The following is an 18,933-nucleotide window of genomic DNA, read 5'->3' on the forward strand; positions in this document are numbered from 1 at the left end:
TCACAAACACTCTAGAATGATCAACTTTACACGAGAGGTCAACTTACGCCTGCAAAGTCCACCATCACAGATGGTGCTAGGAGGACAATCAGCATTGAGTCGGCAGGAGATCTCCTGAGGTCGACAGCCCGTTACCGTGTCCATGGGGTCACCTTCGTAGCCGCTGATGCAAGCGCAGACTGTGCGATGGTTGGCAGCGCGACACTCAGAGTTGGGGCCACAGTGGGAGCCCTCACACACATCCTTACATTTGGGCACGTTGTTCTCTTCCCCACAGAAGGCCGAGGGCGGACAGTCCGAGTCGGTGAGACAGTCAACTGGGGGTTTACAACCGTCAGTGTAGGCGTCGCCCACCGTGCCAGGAGGACACAAGCACTTGTAGTTACCACGGAAGTTGTGGCAGCTGGCGCCTGCCCCACATGGGTTCTCAACACAGAAGTCAATGGGTTGACATCTCTTGAGTGGGTCACCTTGGAAACCATCACGGCAGAAGCACACAGCCTTATGGGACTCCGAGATGCACAGAGCATTCTCCCCGCATTGGTTGTTGACACGACATGCCGCTGTAAACAGGGACGCAAGGCATTACATCTCCCTCCTGCACACACACACACACACACACACACACACACACACACAATATACTGCAAATGAACCTCAGCATATTAGTTACTATCACTTTCTTGCAGCTAATAATGTTGAGCTGTCCTGCAACACAGAGAACTGAACTAGAAGATGACAGCAATATACGAGCAATACGAGAGGGTGACCGAAGAACGCCCAGACTTACTCTTGCACATGTAGTTGTCACAACGTTCGTTCTGATCGCAGTCATCGTCCTCATCACACTCTATTTTCTTGCACCCACCGCGTTCATCTTGAGGATCACCAAAGTAGCCCTGGAATGACACAATGGTTAGTAGTGACCCTGGGCCCTAGGCAGGGGGCCCTCCACACTCGCACCTCTACTAGCTACACATGGATGTTGACCAGACCACACACTAGAAGTTGAAGGGACAACGACGTTTCGGTCCGTCCTGGACCATTCTCAAGTCGATTGTCATGGATCTTCGTGTGTTTCCAGCTTGTACTTGCTATAACGGTGGTTATAAATAGGAGCTGTCTCGTATGGGCCAATAGGCCTTCTGTAGTTACCTTTATTCTTATGTTCTTATATACAAGTCAATAATTCACTTGGACTATATTACTGGTATCCAAAATAGTAGGTTCCACATCTCAGTCATATCAATTTATGTGTTATTATCTACAATATGGTGGTTAGCAATGAACTCAAATTATCATCTCATAATTCTCATCATGAATGTATATACTTTTAACATAGTCTATTGCTATAGCAAGTTATCCCATCTGCATGTACATAAATATATTTCAAGAATATTAGTTTATTTTCACAGTGCCAAGAGTGGTGGTGCCAGGTGACGGATGCTTTCACCTGGGGACACTGCCCCACAAACCCTCACCTGGGGACACTTCAACACACCCTCACCTGGGGACACTTCAACACACCCTCACCTGGGGACACTGGCACACAGGCTCGTGGTTGATGGACACACACTGGGCGTTGCGACCACAGAGCGTGAGGCCGTCGCAGGCTTCCTTACACTCAGCTTGGCCTACGGTGTTGGTGCGGCATTGTTCCCTGGAGTCGCAGTCGGCGTTGCTTCGACACTTCACCTCCGGTACGCAGATGCTGTTCTGACACACCTGCAACCAACGTCGATCATTGTAAGTCTAAAGCCAAGACACAAGCAATATGAAGCTAACGACTAAATATGAGGTCCGGAGTGTACTCCTTGCACGGTGTACAATGTAGGGCCTACCTTGAGGTTACCTTGAGGTGCTTCCGGGGCTTAGCGTCCCCGCGGCCCGGTCGTCGACCAGGCCCTAGAGAACACCGCAACAAAACATGTATACGGTAGGCTGTACCATGTAATCTAATGTAATTAATAATAATAATGTAATTCAGATTACAGTTCAGATGATAATCAAAACAAGGCCTTTAGCACAATCTATTTAAAGTACATGAAACACAATGATGAATGAATGAAAACTGAACAGTTTATATAGACTAAATTAATAGTGTGATATAGGCTTTGGTTATAAGTTATAAGGTTATAGGTTATAAGAGCATGTAAGAGACTGTCCACACGAGGCAGAGACAAGCACTGCTGCCCCCTATACAACACAACAGGTAACCTCTGCACACAACTTAGTGGGTATCATCACAGGTCCTCACCACCGACTTGTGAGCCGGTCGGCCGAGCGGACAGCATGCTGGACTTGTGATCCTGTGGTCCCGGGTTCGATCCCGGGCGCCGGCGAGAAACAATGGCCAGAGTTTCTTTCACCCTATGCACCCTGTTACCTAGCAGTAAAATAGGTACCTGGGTGTTAGTCAGCTGTCACGGGTTGCTTCCTGGGGGGGGGTGGAGGCCTGGTCGAGGACCGGGCCGTGGGGACACTAAAAAGCCCTGAAATCATCTCAAGATAACCCCTTACGAAACATCTACATCTTTCCACAATAATGGTGGCTCTGTTTACCTTTATTAAACACTATGAGTTCTGAAGGTTATCTTGAGGTTATCTTGAGATGATTTCGGGGCTTTAGTGTCCCCGCGGCCCGGTCCTCGACCAGGCCTCCACCCCCAGGAAGCAGCCCGTGACAGCTGACTAACACCCAGGTACCTATTTTACTGCTAGGTAACAGGGGCATAGGGTGAAAGAAACTTTGCCCATTGTTTCTCGCCGGCGGCTGGGATCGAACCCAGGACCACAGGATCGCAAGTCCAGTGTGCTGTCCGCTCGACTGACCGGCTCCCTTTGCCGGCTGAAAGGTTGTTTTATGAACAAAACTAACCTTGGGTTGAGAAGTTTCAGAGCTCGTAAATGGTTTAATAAATGCAAACAAAGCCACCACGATTAAGGAAAGACGCACAGGACTCATAAGTGGTTGAGTAAAGGCTTGAGAAATCGTGAGCCTGGTCCCCCAGAAGAGGCTACTAGCGACAGTGACCCACAGTTAAAATGTGACAGATAGCTGGTACTTTATGAACAAAGTCAAGGGAGATAATGTAATGTGAAACACTGCGTATAAATAGACAAGTATAATTAACACGTACTGTACTTCATATTCTTGCCTCTCTTTGTACCTACTGAAGCTTACTCTGTACTCCTTAAGCTTACTCTGTACTCCTTAAGCTTACTCTGTACTCCTTAAGCTTACTCTGTACTCCTTAAGCTTACTCAGTACTCCTTAAGCTTACTCTGTACTCCTTAAGCTTACTCTGTACTCCTTAAGCTTACTCTGTACTCCTTAAGCTTACTCTGTACTCCTTAAGCTTACTCTGTACTCCTTAAGCTTACTCTGTACTCCTTAAGCTTACTCTGTACTCCTTAAGCTTACTCTGTACTCCTTAAGCTTACTCTGTACTCCTTAAGCTTACTCTGTACTCCTTAAGCTTACTCTGTACTCCTTAAGCTTACTCTGTACTTCCATAAGCTTACTATGTTTGTACCTGTATAAGCGTTTCATAAAAAAATCTATTTCGAATCTAATGGTTTGTTGCTGTTTGAATTATTTTGTAAAACAAAGGTGTGAGGGAGTGAGAACAGGTGTGTATCAGGGAGAGAGAGGGAAGGAGGAGCAGAACATCTGTATACAGGTGTGTAGCAGGGAGGGAAGAGGGAGAACAGGTGTAGATAGGGGTGTGTGTAGTTGTGGGACAGCAGGTGTAGATAGGAGGGGTGCGTGTGTGGGACAGCAGGTGTAGATAGGGGGGGGGTGCGTGTGTGGGACAGCAGGTGTAGATAGGGGTGTGCGTGTGTGGGACAGGTGGTGTAGATACGGGGGGGTGCGTGTGTGGGACAGCAGGTGTAGATAGGGGTGTGTGTGTGTGGGACAGCAGGTGTAGATAGGGGTGTGCGTGTGTGGGACAGCAGGTGTGCGTGTGTGGGACAGCAGGTGTAGATAGGGGGGGGGGTACGTGTGTGGGACAGCAGGTGTAGATACGGGGATGTGCGTGTGTGGGACAGCAGGTGTAGATAGGGGTGTGCGTGTGTGGGACAGCAGGTGTAGATAGGGGTGTGCGTGTGTGAGACAGCAGGTGTCGGGGGTCAACTCACCTGGAGGTCTGGACAATCAGTGGAGGCGCGGCAGGTGGGGACGCAAGAGCCCTCCAGACACACCTGTCCAGCCAAGCAACCTCTGTTACTGGTGCACGCAGCTGGGGAAAACATTCACAGTTAAAAAAAAAAAGAAGTGTACAAAAAAATTGCCCATATTTAAACTTGTTCAACATCACAATGCAGCAAAATTGGGATGATCGTGTGACTTACGGACGCAGACTCCTCCGCTGCATTGCTCCCCTGCAGGGCAGTCCGTCTCGACGGCGCAGTAGGTGATGGTTGTGCAGCCAAGGTTGGGGTCCCCGGTGAAGCCAGCTTGGCAGAAGCACTGATGGAGATGGGCTTGTGGGGTGCAGCCGGCGTTCTTGCCGCACACGCCAGCGATGGAACACGGATTGACACACCGGTTGGTTACGCAAGACATGTCCGAGGGACACTCATTGTGGCCCAGACACTCGAGGGCGGTGCAGCTGGTTAGAGGGTTGCCTGTGTAACGCGGGGGACAGAAGCACACAGCACGATGCTTCTCAGCTCTGCACTGTGCTCCAGCCCCACAGCTCCCAGGAGTCGAGCAGGGATTGTAGCAGTTGTTGTTGGCACAGGCGGCAGTATCGGGGCATGACGAGTCGTCCACACATTGACCTGGGGTGCGACAGCCGGTGGTAACTGGGTCACCCACCTGGCCTTCGGGACACACGCATGTGTAGCTGCCCAGGGCATTGCGACAAAGCGCAGACCTGTGGCAGGGTGTGTCACGACACTCATCCACGTCAACACACAAGCCAGAGGAGTCCCTGTGGAAGCCTCGCTCACAGTAACAGAAAGCGGCATGATCCACAGTCTGGCACCGACCGAACCCACAGTTGGTGTTGTCACAGGGGTCTGTGAGGGGGGGAAAAAACAAGATTACTGTAATGCACATATAGACAACATTGTGAAAATATTTGATAGTAAGCAAGCATAACATATTGTTTCATTACAACACAACAGTAAGGGAGGAAAGAAGCACTTACTGATGCACTTGTAGCTGAGCAAGTCGCAGAGTTTATTGCTGGAGCAGTCACCATTGACGAGACAGTCCCCTGGAACACACCCAACAGAGAGGTCGTTGGGGTCACCATAATGGCCGGGGTCACATTCACACAGAGGCTTGCGATCAGCCACCTTGCAGCGAGCGTTGGTTCCACACACAGCAGAGGCACAAGGCTCAACACACTTGAAGACTCCTTCTGCATCCTTCTCACATGTCTGCTCACCTTCACAATTACTGTCGCTGACACATTCGTTGGGTTTCTGGCAGCCGGGTGCTACATATGGGTCACCCACCGTGTAGGAAGGACAGATGCATTTGTAGGAACCAGGGACATTGACACAAGAGGCTGTTCCATGGCACGGTGTCTCCCGGCACTCATCCACATCTACGCACCCGTTGGGGCCGGGCAGGTAACCCTTTGCACACATGCATTTCTTTGAGATGCAGACCTCGTCCGTCCTACAGTCACCGTTGCTACGACATCCTGACACACATGACCCTTCAATGCACACCTCACCCTGCAGACAGTTGCTGTCACCAAAGCAGACCTTGTGGCACATTCCTCCGGTACAACTCTCGCCTTGTGCACACTGAGAGTTCTGCTGGCACACTGGCTTACACTTGCCTGAATCACAGATACTATTGGGGCCACACTCTGCAGTGGTGGCGCAGGAGGAAGGGACACGAATGCATCCTTGCTGTGGCGTGGGTGTTGGGTTGAAGCCCTGAGGACACTGGCACTTGGCCAAGTGGTCCTGGACTTGGCAACGGGCATTGGGGCCACAGACGTTCTCCCTGGTGCAAGGGTCTCCACACTTGTTGTTAACACAGCCTTTCTCAGCAGGGCAGTCAGTGTTGGTGCGGCAGCCCAACAGACACACGCCATTGTTGCAGGCCTGATTGATGGGACACTGTGATGAGGACACACACGGCACCAGGCACCTGTTGTTGGTACATCGCTCGCCTTGGGCACACTCTGAGTTGTCACGGCACACCGCGCGACACTGACTCTCCAGGCATACGCCACCTTGACACTGTGCGTCGTTGCTACAGAGGGTAGTGATCCGGTTACACCCCTTGTCTGGTGTTGGGTTGGGCTCGAAGCCCGGTGGACAGTTGCAGATTGGTTTCCTGTTGACGACGTTACAAAGAGTGTTGGGGCCACAGGCGCGGTCACACGGCGAGGAGCACCTACCATTGATGCAAACACTGTCCAGAGGGCAATCCTTGTTACCATTGGGACACATGCCCTCTGGGTGGCAGCCGGTGGTATAGGGGTCGCCAACCATGCCCGGTGGGCAGGAGCATTGGTGGCTCCCACCTGATGGGGAGCAGGTGGCTGAGGAGTGGCACGGGTTGGGGTCACACATATCTAGTGTTTTACACTCTATTTCAGCTGATGGGTTAGGTTGGGAGCCTGGCGGACACTTGCAGTTGTAGCGATGGTTCTCAGCAATGCAGATGGCATTGTCACCACATGCATCGTAGCAAACGTCAAAGCAAGTGTAGTCAAGCCTGTTACAAGCCTTGTCTGTGGGGCAATCTTCGTTGATGATGCAGCTGACAGAGGCGCACCCGTTGACGGGGTCGTTGGGGTCCCCTGCGAAGAGTCCCGGAGGACATTGACATTGAGCCGCATGGTTGTTGGCGATACAGACGGCTCCAGGGCCGCAGCGGGTCGTGTCACATACGGCAGCACACTTGCGGACATTGCCCTGTGCCTGGCATTTGTGGGTCTCTGGGCACTGGGCATCAGATTGGCACTCATCGCGGGGCAGTGGGCGGCACCCACTGCGGTCGTTGGGATTGCCCGTAAAGCCTGGGTCACAGCGACACTGGCCACGGTGGCTGCTGGCGAAGCAGGTGGAGTGCAAGGGGCAATTGAAGGCCCGACAAACTTCCACGCACTTCAGTACCCCAAGTTGGTCTGGGCGACAAGCCGCTGACAATCCACACTCAAGGTCGGTCTCGCAGTCTGGCACAGCTGGCTCTATTGACAGAATACACACATTAGTAGTAGGCATCCATCAGTCTCATTAGACACAAGATATGTGTGTGACAATTGTCACCACATCACTTATAAACAGCCTCCAGTCAACCACACTACCACTATCTTGTGTCACAATGCACAACACAATAACTTACATGCAAATTGAGGTGATACATTAATAATAATATTACCATGAGGCGAGTTGAATATGACCCAAACAAAGTAAACGTAGTCAAAACAAAAACTTGGCAAATCAAAACAACAGCCAACCTATAAGACAGCCTCACCAATACCACAATGAGAAGTGGCAGAACACATCGGAAGATTTAGTAACAGTTAAGAAAACTTGACAGTTTACTGTTGTTCAATTGTAGTGAACATATCTTCAGAAGACGAGAGGTGGGTTCAGTACTGATTAGTTCATGCTGTGTATCTACAGTACTGAACACTGGCAGGTGTGGAGTACTTCTAGCATACTGAACAATGGCAGGTGTGGAGTACTGGTACAGGACTGAACACTGCCAGGTGTGGAGTACTTGTACAGGACTGAACACTGGCAGGTGTGGAGTACTTGTACAGTACTGAACACTGGCAGGTGTGGAGTACTTCTAGAGTACTGAACACTGGCAGGTGTGGAATACTTGTACAGTACGAGTACTGAACACTGGCAGGTATGGAGTACTTGTACAGTACTGAACACTGGCAGGTGTGGAGTACTTGTACAGGACTGAACACTGGCAGGTGTGGAGTACTTGTACAGTACTGAACACTGCCAGGTGTGGAGTACTTCTAGACTACTGAACACTGCCAGGTGTGGAGTACTTGTACAGTACTGAACACTGGCAGGTGTGGAGTACTTGTACAGTACTGAACACTGGCAGGTGTGGAGTACTTCTAGAGTACTGAACACTGGCAGGTGTGGAGTACTTCTAGAGTACTGAACACTGGCAGGTGTGGAGTACTTGTACAGTACTGAACACTGGCAGGTGTGGAGTACTTGTACAGGACTGAACACTGGCAGGTATGGAGTACTTGTACAGGACTGAACACTGGCAGGTATGGAGTACTTGTACAGTACTGAACACTGGCAGGTATGGAGTACTTCTAGAGTACTGAACACTGGCAGGTATGGAGTACTTGTACAGGACTGAACACTGGCAGGTGTGGAGTACTTGTACAGTACTGAACACTGGCAGGTGTGGAGTACTTCTAGAGTACTGAACACTGGCAGGTATGGAGTACTTCTAGAGTACTGAACACTGGCAGGTGTGGAGTACTTGTACAGTACTGAACACTGGCAGGTGTGGAGTACTTCTAGAGTACTGAACACTGGCAGGTGTGGAGTACTGCTACAAAATGAACACTTATGTTAATACAACAGTGAAGACTCAGAGGAAGAAGTGGTATAGTTACTGCAGTAAGCACCATTAGGAGAGACAGGTGGCTATAGTTTCTGCCATCAAACACAGGTTAAGGAACATGTCTGGAACACTTACTCTGACAGCGGTTGGTGGAGGGGTTGCGGAGGTAGCCATCTTGACAGCGACACAGGGGCCGTCCATTCTGCACGTAACACAACTCGTTCTGGCCGCAGGTGTGTGAAAGGCAGGGGTCAACACACCCACGTAGGCCTTGCAGGTCCACCTGACACACCTGCCCATCGCTGCAGTCGTCGTCCTCCGTACAGTGGCTCTCGCGGTCAATTGACTGGCACCCAGACACCGGGTCGCTGGGGTTGCCAGCGTAGTTCTCCTTACAGAGGCAGGAGGACCGGTGGGCTTGCGCCACACAGATAGCATTGGGTCCACACTCTACTTTGTTGCAGGCACCTACACATGTGCGACGCCTGTTGAGGGAGAAGCATATCTCGTCGTCGTCACAGTCCAGGTCATTACGGCACCCAGATAGTTGACAGCCTACAGTGAGGTCGTCAGGATCGCCAGTGAAGCCGACGAGACAGGCACACTTATCCTGATCACAGGCAGCATTGGGACCACATGAGATTCCGACGCAAGGAACACCTTCACAGCCCTCTGGGGTGTCTTGGCAGGGTTCCGTGGATGGAGTATGATCACGTGGCATGCACATTTGGAAGGGGTTGCCGAAAAAGCCTTCCTGACAACGGCAGTCGAAGCTGCCCTCCGTGTTCAGGCAGACAGCGTTCATACCACAAGCGTTACCGATACACTCGTCGACATCGGCACACTCCACATAAGGGTTACCCTGGAAGCCAACGGGGCATACACAGTCGACGCGATTGACACCCTGCCTACACTCAGCAAGTTTGCCACACTTTGTAGTTGAGCAGTCGACCTTCTGTTCCTCGGACTCACAAGACTCATATGGATTGCCACTGTAGCCGGTGTTACAGATGCACCTGTTGGGCTGTCCGTACTCACAGTGGGCATAGGTGCCACAGCCAGGAGTACACAGTGGTGGCGTCACAGCTGCAAAATACACACACAATCATACATGGACCAAAGTGCTTTCTATAGTAAAAAATGTAATCAGTGTAACTTTGGTTAATATTATATATGAGCATTAACAAAATAATGGATTGCTGATGTACTTACGTGGGACACAGAGGAGATCTGGGTCGCCCAGGAAGAAAGGCAGACACACACACTTGTTAGTGTTCTTGTCGCACTTGGCGCCGACACCGCAAACAACGCCCTCACAGCGCTCCTTGCACCTGCCATTAACACACAGCTGTGGGTCCTGGCACGGAGAAGCGGGCGAGCACTGGTCGGTGAGACACCCGCCACCAGGGAACGGGTTGCCGTTGTAGCCAGTTTCACACTTACAAGTGGGGCCGTCACGTGCCACAATACACTGGGAGTTGGGGCCGCAGAGGAAACCTTCACACATGGACACACAATCACCGTTGGGCCCTTCAGCATAGCCTGGATGACAGCGGCACCAAGCAGCATGCTCCTCAGCCTCACAGTAAGCGTTGGCACCACAGGGAAGAGCATCACAAGGGTTCACACAAGCACCAGTGTCTGTGCACGCAAGGTCTCCTGGGCAATCACTGTCGCTCACACAGTCCGTTGTCTGAGTTCCAGTACAGGAGCCCACGAATGGGTCACCGACGGTTCCTGGAGGACATTCACATTTGTAGGTACCAATTTCATTCATGCAGATTGCGCTGTGGCCACAGGGGTTCTCGCGGCACTCGTCGATGTCAATACAGCCAGCAGGTCCTCCATCGAGGAAACCTGGCAGACACAGACACTGGGGCGGATCTGAAGGTGTGCACTTGCTGTTGATGCCACAAGAGAAGGCCTCGCAGGGACTTTTGCACTTGTTTTCATCATGGTTGTCAACAAAGTAAGGTGGAGGACAGACACACTTGCCTGGCTGGACACATCTCTCGTTAATGCTACACTCTGCATCACTGGAACACTGGAGCACAGCCACAGAACATCCGGCAGTGTAGGGATCACCGGAAGAGCCAGGAGCGCAGCGACATTCATAACTACCCTTCTGATTGTAGCACTCGGCTCCCAGGCCACAGGGAGGGCGACCGTCGGGCCGACGCGTCGCACACTCATCCACATCATGGCAGGAACCGTCGGGCAGGGTGGTGTAGCCAGCGGGGCATGCGCAGTAGCTCAGTCCTCCCTGGATGGTGACACACTCGGCCCCAGCAGGACACGGGTTGCCCAGGGAGCAGTTGGCCAACACACAGCTACCTTGCACGATGCGGTATGGAGGCAAGCATGTGCACTCCAGTGTGCTGCACTCTGTCAAAACAAAATGTCATTACAATTCCTTACTACTGCATTAAATGGGAAATATTTAACAATATACATAGAAATTCATAACAAATATAGGCATTGGCAACATGTGCCCGTGACCTACAATACTTACTTTCACAGTTACTGAATGGGTTGCCGACAAAGCCCGGGGGACACTGGCAGTCATAGGAGCCTGGTAGGTTCTTACAGTTCGCATTGAGGCCACAGATGGGAGTGTTAAGGTGGTTCTCGATACACTCGTTGACGTCGCGGCATCGTCCATTGTCATTGTCCCTAATGTAGCCACGGCGACATACGCATACATTTTCCTTGGAAGCCTCGTCAGTGACGCACTGTTCTCCAGATGGGCAAGGCTGCGTGGGGCCACATCCAGGGGACTTGACCTCCACACATCCCTCTCTGGCTGGGTCACCCTTGAACCCTGTCGGACACTCACACGTAAACTTTCCTGGCTCGTTGCGGCAGATGGCGCCATCACCACAGGGGTTATTGACACACTCATCGATATCTGTACATCCAAATACACCAATGGGGTTTCCAGAGTACCCCTGGTCGCACATACACTTGGGTTGACCATTGATCAGTTTACACCCGGCGTTGGGTCCACAGCGCACGTCCTCACACGGATCTGGGGGCAGACAAAGATGTTAAGTTCACAAAGAGTTTGTTTCCTTTCAACTCTCCAGAATTTTCCCCCCGTCAATTATGTCTCGCACAACAGTCTAACATTGACCATCAGACTTAAATATCACTCACAAATGTCTAGTAGTTACTACCCAACCATAGCACATCCCAGCCCACTCGCAGGAGGCTGCTGGGGATACCAAAGATACTCACGTCTACAATCGTCGCCAATATTGGGCTCCGGACACATGCACTGGCTGACGAGGCAGAGCGCGTTGCCGGGGCAGTCATCGTCTTGGGCACACTTCATTATATCCAGACACTGGGTGAAGGGGTCCGGGTCGGCCACTGTGTTGGGTGGGCAGGAGCATGTGTACGACCCCACAGTGTTGGTACACACGGCGCCCACACCACACGATCCTGCACGGCTACACTCATCCACATCTGCAGTGCCAACCAAACATTACTTACTCACAGGTCCCAGTCGGGTAGATAAATTATATATACATTATATATAGAGATTATCCACTAGGGCTTTGAGGTGACACGAACCTTCCACCACAGCGTTGAAAGCTGCATACTCTACCACTAGACCTAACTTAGTCTAGTGGTCGGTTCAACAGGTTGTCAACAGGTTCGCGTCCACCTCACAGCCCTAATGGATGTTCTCAATGATATACATCACTTTAGTGTGATTTATGTGTGTGTGCCAACATAAGGACGTGGTACAACATGCACAAAAATGATGAAAAGGCACAGTTAATAAGACCGCAATGACCAGTCAGGCAGTCACGGTGACTGAGTCAGAGACCAGTGGCCAGATTCACGAAGCACTTACGCAAAGCACTTACGAACCTGTACATCTTTTCTCAATCTTTGGCGGCTTTGTTTCCACTTATTAAACAGTTAATGAGCTCCGAAACGCCAGGAAGATGTTTATTTCAATAACAACAGTTGAATGGGAATGTTTTCATGCTTGTAAACTGTTTAATAAATGTAACCAAAGCCGTCAGAGATTGAGGAAAGATGTACATGTTCGTAAGTACTTGCGTAAGTGCTTTCGTGAATCTGGCCCCAGGTGAAGAGGAGTCAGCAGCACTGGGGCCAGATTCACGAAGCAGTTACGCGAGTACTTACGAACGTGTACATCTTTCCTCAATCTTTGATCACTTTGGTTACATTTATTAAACAGTTTACAAGTATGAAAACCTCCCAATCAACTGTTATTGTTATAAACAGCCTCCTGGTGCTTTGGAGTTCATTAACTGTATAATAATTGTAAATAAAGCCGCCAAAGATTGAGAAAAGATGTACAGGATTCGTTAGTGCTTGCGTACCTGCTTCGTGAATCTGGCCCGAGTCCTGACGGGGTCCTTGTCAAGTCTCTAGTAACTCCCGGACGCCAAGAAGGGAAAAGGTGACAATACAGAATATACATGAAATCTGAAATCGAACAGGAAGCTTAGCAGTAGAGTCCAGCAGGAGAGTGAAAGTTCCTCTTCTAAGCTGTCCGAGGAGGGGCGGACGACTCAAACAGAAAACGGAACAGTACGTCACTTTTGTGAGTCGATTTCATTTCAAATTACGTCCAAATTTGGCCATAGTGCGCATACTAAGCCAAAAGTGACGTTATTTTTAAGAGGCATGAGTTGAGGAGAGATTCATACCCACTGTGGCAATGTACCCACTGTGGCAATGTACCCACTGTGGCAATGGTACTAACCGCATTCGAGGAGAGGGTTCCCGCTGAGAGGTTTGGGGCAGGAGCAGGTGTAGTTGCCTCTGGTGTTGGTACACTTGGCATTCTTGCCACAGGGGAACGGCTGCCCCAGACACTCGTTGACATCTGCTCACACCCCCACAACACACACACACACACCACAGAAAACGGCATACGGTTAGTCAGCTGGCGAGTGATGCTCCATGCAAGTTAATACATTTTAGTTGGGTTAATATTGTATAATTATGGTTATTTGGGGGCTAACTATGGTTAATGCTAATTAATAATAATATAGAATGCTTCATGCTCTTTATGGTGGGAGTTATTAGTTAAATCTACTGAATACTGCTCAATGGTACTCTAAGCTCAGGTCACTGGTCATGCATTAACTGGTAAATGTATCAAATATGAGTGGCCTGGCCATACTGCCATGTGTCCAAGCTGGCCATACTGCCATGTGTCCAAGCTGGCCATACTGCCATGTGTCCAAACTGGCCAATACTGCCATGTGTCCAAGCTGGCCCATACTGCCATGTGTCCAAGCTGGCCCATACTGCCATGTGTCCAAGCTGGCCCATACTGTCATGACAACTCCACCACTCCAATACTCAGCAATAATCACGTTCAGTCAACTTCACAAACCAATTTTAGTTTTAAAAGGTGTTTATGAACAATGATTTCGTGTGAGTGAGCGTTGAGGAGGTCCATGCGAGGCCCCTGTGGCCACCAGGTCACGTGGCCCACTCGGACGCCAGGCACCGGGCATGACCAGGCAGGTCTGCCCTTGGTGACACAGGCGTCCGCTCATACCACCACCAATGTGACGCACTGGGGCAGGTTAGTAGGGCGGGTAGCATAGTGTTGTCCTGTGGGTGGTTACTGTGTGTGTGGGGGGGTTATGATGGGTATTGTGTGTGTGTGGGGGGGGGGGGAAGGTTGTGGTAGTTAAAGTGGGGTTGTTACAGACACAATAAGCAGTTATCAGCAAAGCTCAGCATGCGTTGGTTGTTGCAACTCATCCTCTTAAAAATAACGTCACTTTTGGCTCGTATGCGCACTATGGCCAAATTTGGACGTAATTTGAAATGAAATCGACTCACAAAAGTGACGTATTATTCCGTTTTCTGTTTGAGTCGTCCCACCTACTCGGCAAGCTTAGAAGAGGCAACTTTCCATTAACGTTTTTCATAACGTTTTGAAAGTTTATGAGAATTTCCTGCCCACCAAATCTATCAGAGGACCCTTAACTTACTGTTGTTGAAAAAAAAAATCCCAAATCTATTTTCATTTTCAAATTACGTCCATATTCGGCCATACGGGCAAACGGCCAAAAGCGACGTTCTTTTTAAGAGGACAGGTTGGTACCTGTTAACACTTCATTTTGACTTACCTGATGCGGTTTGCCAACATTGCCAAAACGAATGAACCTCATCTTTAGTGTGTGACTGAGGAAGGGGGGAGGAAGAGGAGGGGGATCCGTGGGGGCCTTACCGAAGAGGAGGGGGAGGCGTGGGGGCTTTACCGAAGAGGAGGAGGAAGAGTGGGGTCCTTACCTAGACACTTGGTGTTGGGGTTGCCAGAGAACCCTGCTGGACACTGGCAGGTGAAGGACCCGAGGGTGTTGGTACAGAGAGCATTGTCTCCACACTGGCCTGATGGTCGATGGCCCGCCGAGCACTCGTCCACGTCTGAAACAACACAAGACAACGTTATTGTCTGTAGCAGTACAGCTGTGCCAGGAGCGCCAGTGGCGGGAAGGTGAGCTATAGTTCACACACACACAAGTGCATACCAGCTAACATGATGCCGCTACCACATCTAGACAAATGAAATGCATTAGGCAGTGATGTGGTGGAGGCTGACTCCATACACAGTTTCAAGTGTAGATATGATAGAGCCCAATAGGCTCAGGAACCTGTACAGCTGTTGATTGACGGTTGAGAGGCGGGACTAAAGAGCTAAAGCTCAACCCCGGCAAACACAACTAGGTGAGTACACAATATATATATTAACACAAAGTTACTAAATTACATGACAAAAACCGTGTGATGCTTAAAAAAAGGCACATGAGGTGTGGGAAGGGTGAGGGAGACTCACCAACACAGCCGGCAGCGATGTTGGCGGGGTCGTAGGTCCAGCCTGGGTTACACATGCAGCTGGCCTCCACACCGTCAGCCTTGCAGAAGGCGTTGGCGCCACACTCGACACCCTCACACGGCGCTGTGGAAGGTAACATGGTGGAGGTGAGGCGAAGGTCCTGGGGCGAGTGGGGACAGTCACACCGCATGATCCACCACTTGACCTATTCTGGCGGCTGCTACTTACTATGACAGACACTAACGTAGCATTATTCTAGTAGTTAGTATGACAAACTACTAATAAAGGTAGAACTGCAGCTTTCAAGGAATGGATTAGTGTAAAACAAGAAGTTACTATTGTAACAGATACTTATATAGTTGGTATAAGATGCAGTTGTTAAGACAATTAGAACATCTAGTTACTAACAAACCAATAACTATTATATATGCATCCTGATAAGAAAGTGCTTAATATAGCACAAACACCTGAAGCCAAGAGTGCCAACATGTGCAGATAAACTATGTGCAAAACACCAAAGGTGATGAAGGGGCCCAGAGAGGCATGCCAGGAAGTGGACCAGGCGAGGCCGTGGCCCACCTCTCGCCTCCTGCTCAACTGCTGCTTCACACTACCGAACAGAGTACTACACACTACAGGTGTCCTCGTGCAGTAGTTACACCTGCGCAAGCAAACATTGCGTTAATGAGAAGAGCTGATGTAACGCTAGAGTTGTGCCAGGTAAGTCACAGGCGAGACGATCAGTGCATGATAGTATATACCCATATGAAGAAGTACGTGGAAGGTGGTGGTGGGGAGAGTGAGCAGGCACTCACCCGGTGGTGGGGAGAGTGAGCAGGCACTCACCCGGTGCCAGGTGCCGTCGCCTGGCACCCATCACGTGCTGCCACATTTAATAAACGTGCCAGAATGGCTTAAATACCGGGGTGTTGTTAGGGACACCCCGAGAGGTGGTCCGGAGACGAAGAGCAAGATAAGGGTGCGGAGTGAGAGGTGGAACAAGTGCTCCAAAGGGAGGTGGTGAACACGGTGAAGTTACGGTGATGTAACAATACTGTTGTGTGTGTTGGGGGGACGTACGGGAGCAGTGGAGGCGAGCGTCCCCCAGCAGGGGGTAGGGGCACGCGCAGTGGAAGGACCCCAACGTGTTGACACACTTGGCACTCTCCCCACACGGGAACACCGAGGCCTGGCACTCGTCCACGTCTGTTCCGGGCACTCTTAAGAGTCACTTTCAGGGCCCAAGGGGGGATTAAATACTCAAGGGCTTAAGGATTTAAGGACTTCAATGGTCTAAAGGGTTATAGGGCGAAAGGTCTAGAATTCAGGAGGCAAGAGGCCACTGATGAAGGATCAGAGATACAAGACTCAATGGATGTAGGATTGAGAGGTAACGGATGAGGGATTGACGTGAGGATAGAGGGATAAGGAGACATGAGGTACTGGGGACGGGATACGGGTGGTGTTCTGGTAGTAGGGACCGCCACTTGAGAGTCACAACATCACTCTAAGCACTTGTGAAGTGTTAGTAATAAGCATCATGCTAGTACTCGTGCATCATACTCGGGGCCCTCAAGTATACCTCTCTAACACAAGCTGCCTAACTCTCACACTAAAGAAATGACTCATGGTACAAGTTATGTAGATTATAACTATCTGTATATAAGCTGTACTCTACTGTATGTTACATATATTTGATCAGAAAGCATTACCAGGTAGCTCCGTGTGACCTACCTGGTCACAGGTGTGTGAGTTACCTGGCCACAGGTGTGAGCTACCTAGTCACAGGTGTGACCTACCTAGTCACAGGTGTGTCAGCTACCTGGCCACAGGTGTGAGCTACCTGGCCACAGGTGTGAGCTACCTGGTCACAGGTGTGAGCTACCTGGTCACAGATCACACTAACCTTTACAAACAGTCTCGGGCGGGTTGCCCACGAAGCCGAAGTTACAAGTACACTGGTAGCCGCCGGGAACATTCTGGCACTGGGCGTTGGTGCCACAGGGGGAGAGCTGGCACTCGTCCACGTCCCGGCACTCGGCACCCACAGCCTGGAAGCCATCGCGGCAGAAGCACTGACCCTCTATGCACTCAGCGTTATTCACACAGTCGAAGTTGGTCCCACACAAGATGTTTACGTCCGCCTGGAATGAATACAGGAATGAATAAAGAGATGTGAATTGGGGAATGGGCCGCTTCACGTCATGCCAGACACAACAGTCGGAAGAAAATACAACACAATCAATCTTGACCAGTGCTTCCTGACCTTGACTTCCACGGTGACCTTTACACTCCACACACTTGAAGAAGGACCTCAGGATGCTACAGGGGAAACTCACCTGCTCACAGGCGACGTGGGGCGTGGGGCTGGGACTGAACCCTTGGGGACACAAGCAGGTGAAGCCAGGCTGTGCGTTCTGGCAGACGGCATTGATGCCACAAGGGCGGTTGTAGGCGGAACACTCGTCGATATCTGCAACAGTGGTCATGAGTCAATACCCACACTTTGAGTGCAACACTCTGGCCCGTGTTTATATGTGTGTGTGTGTGTGTAGGTGTAGGTGTGTGTGTGTGTGTGTGGGTGGGTGTAGGTGTGTGTGTGTGTGGGTGTAGGTGTGTGTGTGTGTGGGTGTAGGAGTGTGTGTGTGTGGGTGGGTGGGTGGGTGGGTGGATGGGTGTAGGAGTGCGTGAGTGTGTGTGTGTGAGTGTGTGTGTGTGTGTACTCACCTAATTGTGCTTGCGGGGGTTGAGCTCTGGCTCTTTGTGTGTGTGTGTGTGTGTGTGTGTGTGTGTGTGTGTGTGTGTGTGTGTGTGTGTGTGTGTGTGTAGGTGTGTGTGTGTGTGGGTGTAGGAGTGTGTGTGGGTGGGTGGGTGGATGGGTGTAGGAGTGTGTGTGTGTGTGTGTGTGTGTGTGTGTGTGTGTGTGTGTGTGTGTGTGTGTGTGTGTGTGTGTGTGTGTGTGTGTGTGTGTGTGTGTGTGTGGATGGGTGGAGTGCATGAGTGGGTGTGTGTGGGTGGATGGATGGGTGGAGTGCATGAGTGGGTGGAGGTGGGTACTAGAGTACTGGGTATGGACTTACCCACACAGCCTGTGTAGGGGTCTCCCGTATAGTCCTGTAGACACTGACAGGAGTAGCTGCCCACACTGTCTAGGCAGAGGGCGTTGGCACCGCATGGCTCCGTCAGGCACTCGTCCACATCTGTGCCACAGGCAGGAGGCAAAAAGAAACGAGGCATTAGATTCATGGCACTCTGGCACTCACTGTGTACAGCAACACTATGTAACCCTCCTACAATACTGGCACTGTATGTGGCACTGTGCCTCCACTTTACCTGCACATCTCTTTAGACTAATTTAGAGCCCATTAACAGGAGAAAAACGCTACCTCGGTGGCACTCTGACACTAATCTGAGGCACTCTGACGCAACATTGGCACACTTCCACTGAAGTCATCTTCTAGCCTTGCTTTATGTCTTATTGAGATTGATTCATTAAAGTTTAAAACAAATCAAATCAAGATTAGTGACCAAATAACACTCGGCATGAATGAGGCGACGAGCA

At 50.6% G+C, this 18,933-nt stretch overlaps 1 protein-coding gene across 1 annotated transcript in view; it reads right to left on the reverse strand.

Moving 5' to 3' along the window:
• LOC123745473 (fibrillin-1) overlaps positions 1 to 18,617 on the reverse strand; it is a 33,330-nt gene extending 14,713 nt beyond the window's left edge. Inside the window, exons 1-15 of the mRNA XM_069312250.1 lie at positions 18,452 to 18,617; positions 17,711 to 17,844; positions 17,278 to 17,515; positions 15,372 to 15,494; positions 14,828 to 14,962; positions 11,768 to 11,998; positions 11,043 to 11,558; positions 9,743 to 10,915; positions 8,666 to 9,616; positions 5,160 to 7,169; positions 4,357 to 5,028; positions 4,144 to 4,244; positions 1,534 to 1,725; positions 791 to 899; positions 48 to 563 (exon numbers count right to left, since the gene is read on the reverse strand). Coding sequence (XP_069168351.1) covers positions 48 to 563; positions 791 to 899; positions 1,534 to 1,725; positions 4,144 to 4,244; positions 4,357 to 5,028; positions 5,160 to 7,169; positions 8,666 to 9,616; positions 9,743 to 10,915; positions 11,043 to 11,558; positions 11,768 to 11,998; positions 14,828 to 14,962; positions 15,372 to 15,494; positions 17,278 to 17,515; positions 17,711 to 17,844; positions 18,452 to 18,617 — 7,267 coding nt within the window. The remainder of the gene's footprint in view (positions 1 to 47; positions 564 to 790; positions 900 to 1,533; positions 1,726 to 4,143; positions 4,245 to 4,356; positions 5,029 to 5,159; positions 7,170 to 8,665; positions 9,617 to 9,742; positions 10,916 to 11,042; positions 11,559 to 11,767; positions 11,999 to 14,827; positions 14,963 to 15,371; positions 15,495 to 17,277; positions 17,516 to 17,710; positions 17,845 to 18,451) is intronic.
• Positions 18,618 to 18,933: the final 316 nt, after the last annotated feature.

Source organism: Procambarus clarkii, chromosome 71 (genome assembly GCF_040958095.1).
Source record: "Procambarus clarkii isolate CNS0578487 chromosome 71, FALCON_Pclarkii_2.0, whole genome shotgun sequence".
NCBI classification, from domain to species: Eukaryota; Metazoa; Arthropoda; class Malacostraca; order Decapoda; family Cambaridae; genus Procambarus; species Procambarus clarkii.